Raw genomic sequence first — 3,758 nt, forward strand, 5'->3', positions numbered from 1 at the left:
TTTTGAATCCCAATGCAGCAGAAATTTTTCTGGTGCACTGCCAACAAGATGTCACCCTCTTGTTGTTTTTATTGTTGTTCTATGTTGTTTTGTTTAAAAATATTCCGCAACATAAATCCATGAGACCTTGTAGGGCTGACAACTAAGAAGACTGCTAGCAAAATAGCAAATACCTGCTCAGCAGTCAGTTGTCGAATAAGGGCCAGGTCCAAACAGCTTCTCAGCCATGTGTTGTACAATAGAACTTGTAAGTTATTGTGAAAGTTTACATGTGAAAATAAGTTTGTTCCAATTCAGCAAAGGCATTTTTTTTCACATAGAAATGAACACTGTAGAAACCAATGAGCGGGGCAGATGATGACCTACATCTAAGCACCTGGAATGCGCATGCACGGTGAACAGATGGTCAATGCTGTTGGCACTGACAGCCCAATCATATTTTTGGGAATGCAATTAATGGATCCAGATGCCCCTTTCCCACTCACATGTTTGGTGAGCTGACAGTTCTAACCATCTGCAAGACATAGGAGATCCTTGCAAAAAGTTATGCATGCGCAGGTTGCTTATGTATATGAGGACTTCAGGATCAAGTGGCTTAGTATAACCTGATATGTACTGCTCTCCATAATTTTTCAGAACAGCAATATGACAATATGCGAAGTCTTTTCACTTATTAATTCTTCTAGACCAGATATGTTAGTAATGGCCAAGCATTTCCACAGTGGTGCAGCCCAATAGTTCTTCACTGCATTGAAAATACATTTATTGCTGTCTGAAACGTACAACTGGAGATTACATCTGATAGTTATGATAAAATTGATTTCATGCAAATATTTTAGAGGTGTAATGGTTAATTTATACTGTTCTGGGGTTTGTGGGCTGGAAAGCAGATTACAAACATACAGATAAAAAAAGTAAATAATATTGACTGCTTCCAACTAAAGGCTTTTTATAACTTTGCCATTCCCCCCCCCCCAATTCAGATCAAGAAAGAAAACTATGATAGCAACTGGTGGAGTTATAACAGGACTGGCTGCCTTAAAGAGGCAAGACTCCGCCAGATCTCAGCATCATCTAAATCTGACAACATCACCAGCCGCTGAAGAACCAAAGCCAGTCAAGCGCCGACCCCGGGCAGATGTAGTTGTTGTCCGTGGTAAAATCCGACTTTATTCCCCATCAGGATTTTTTCTTGTTGTGGGCATGCTTATTGCATTCCTGGGGATTGCTATGGCCGTTCTTGGATACTGGCCTCAAAAGGACCCTTTTCTAGAGCCCAGAGAGAGCCTGTCACTAAATGAGACTCATGTGATAGAAAAAGGAGGAATTATCATTCGTTTCTTCGAACAGCACTTACATTCTGATAAGATGAAAATGCTGGGGCCTTTCACTATGGGGATTGGAATCTTTATTTTTATTTGTGCAAATGCTATGCTCCACGAGAACCGCGACAAGGAGACAAAGATCATACACATGAGAGACATCTATTCCACTGTCATTGACATACATACTCTGAGGATCAGTGAACAAAAGCATCTGAATGGCACTTACACAGGCTTTGTGGGAGAGCCTGAAATCAAGCACGGTGGAAGCTCCTGTGCATCACGGCTGGCTGCCAATACAATCGCACCCTTCTCAGGCTTTGCAAGCAACTTTAGAGTGGACGGCAATACTGAGGAGGATGAAATGTCCGTGAGTGACAAAAAAAATGCCACTCGTCTTTTACCCCCTTTGCTGACTGAACACTCTGGCTCAGTTTTTGGCCTTTATCCTCACCATGGGAAAGGAAAGGAGGATAGGAACAGTGGCTCTCTAAAATGTGAAACAAAGTCCATTGTGTCATCCTCCGTTAATGCTTTTACACTACCTGTAATTAAACTAAATAACTGTGTTATTGATGAACCCAGTGTAGACAATATCTCTGAGGATTGTGCGAGCACCAGAGGCCGGCCTAGAAATTTATCCATGGACTCTCTAGCTGTTCCATTAACTGATACCAATGACCATTATAAACCTGCCTGTGGACTGCTACCAAGGAACAATTTATATGGAGACTCTTCACCCAGTCAGTCCAAATCTTCCATGAATCTTGGATCTAGCACTGGAAAACTTTTGTCACCTGGTGCAGCCAGAAAGCAGTTTGGATCGAACACCTCTTTGCATCTTTTATCTGCACATTCAAAATCCCTAGACTTAGAAAGGGGACCCTCGACCCTCACTGTCCAAGTTGAACAAAGAAAACATCCCAGTTGGCCAAGACTGGATCGGAACAACAGCAAAGGTTATATGAAACTAGAAAACAAAGAGGACCCAATGGACAGGCTGCTTGTACCACCAGCCTCAGTCAAGAAGGACTTCACTAATAAAGAAAAGCTTCTTATGATTTCCAGATCTCATAATAATTTAAGTTTTGAACACGATGAGTTTTTGAGTAACAATCTAAAGCGTGGAACTTCTGAGACTAGGTTTTGATATTTAGACTGGTATAATTAATGAAGTATTTGCCAGTATTTTTTAAAGAAAACAATTTTGACAAGTGACTTTTTTGTCTTCTTGTTTCCAGTGAAACAGGTGCAAACCTGTTTTTACCAGATGTTTCTATCAGATTAAAATTGCCTTGTGTTAGCAAAGGTTATTTCCACCTCTGCAATGCCAAGTGTTTATTGTCAAGCAGCTTGTTCAACCAAACACTTGCACTGGCATAATGCCAACTGGATGGTTTTTGTGCCGAGTGGCTTGAGAATTGATGTCTTCTTGATTTACAATTGAAATACTGTACATTATTGCCACTAAACATGTATGGGTGCCTCAGATCCTGTTTCCAACCAGTTTCATTGCTGTTTTGTTTCCGTTTCAGCATGCTATCCTCCATTGCCACAAGACAACAATAAGAGCTGACCCGATAAGCTTCTGTGTTCAGATCTATCAACGATAGCAACCTTTTAGTAATGGTACTTTTAGCTGAAGATAGAAGGGGATTTAAGGATTCCAATGGGATAGCAAAATTTAATCCTTGTCAATGGCCTATTCTGTATTGCAAACAGCTTTTGAAGCTGTTCAGAAGAAGTTTGCCATGAACTATGGGTTCTACTGTCAGAGAAACAGGAGTCCAAATTTCTCTTAGGTGTGAGGAATTGGTTGCCTGCTTCTCTGAATCCAGACCCTAATGGGCATCTTTCTTGGAGATCTTTCTCTTGTGCAATTGAAACATATGTATAATTAAGTGATATTCATATGCAGAAGCAACATGCATCTATTCCGGCAGTGCTTGCACACAGCAAGATCTCAGTAGGTTGTGCCTATGGGACAGTATTTGGGGGACAGGAAAGGATATACAGACTGAAAATCAGTTTTGTGACTTTGCTATCATCAGTCATGCTGAATGCCGATGTCAAGTGTTGAATAGTTATGGTAATGATGCAAGGGCAAGAGAATGAAATGAGCTGGGGAATCTAGGAAGATAAGCTGTGGGAACTGAGAGAAGTGAGTAAGGTGCAGTGCTAGCCAGCAAAGGCGCTTACTAATAAAACAGCCTTTTTTTAGCTATCGTGGCACCGTGGCTAGAGTGTTGGACTCAAACCTGGGAGGAGCCCCATGTTTAGATCCCCACTCTGCCAAGAAAACTTGCTGAGTGACCTTGGGCCACTTACTCTCTGTCAGCCTAACCTACCTCACAGCGTTGTTGTGAGAGAAGATGGAGGTGAGGAGAATGATGTAAGCCCCATTGGGAAGAGAGATGGGGTATAAATGAAGTGAAT

General features: G+C 41.5%; 1 protein-coding gene across 1 annotated transcript; it reads left to right on the forward strand.

The window, feature by feature from the left end:
* The first annotated feature begins 986 nt into the window (after positions 1-986).
* TMEM200A (transmembrane protein 200A) lies at positions 987-2,543 on the forward strand. The gene has a single exon (XM_056856462.1). The coding sequence runs from the start codon at positions 1,000-1,002 to the stop codon at positions 2,470-2,472; it is 1,473 nt and encodes a 490-aa protein (XP_056712440.1). The 5' UTR covers positions 987-999; the 3' UTR covers positions 2,473-2,543.
* Positions 2,544-3,758: the final 1,215 nt, after the last annotated feature.

This window comes from Euleptes europaea, chromosome 10, assembly GCF_029931775.1.
Source record: "Euleptes europaea isolate rEulEur1 chromosome 10, rEulEur1.hap1, whole genome shotgun sequence".
Classification (NCBI taxonomy): domain Eukaryota; kingdom Metazoa; phylum Chordata; class Lepidosauria; order Squamata; family Sphaerodactylidae; genus Euleptes; species Euleptes europaea.

Excerpts from the sequence above, each read along its gene's own strand:
- TMEM200A (XM_056856462.1), top strand. The coding sequence starts at position 1,000 with ATGATAGCAACTGGTGGAGTTATAACAGGACTGGCTGCCTTAAAGAGG.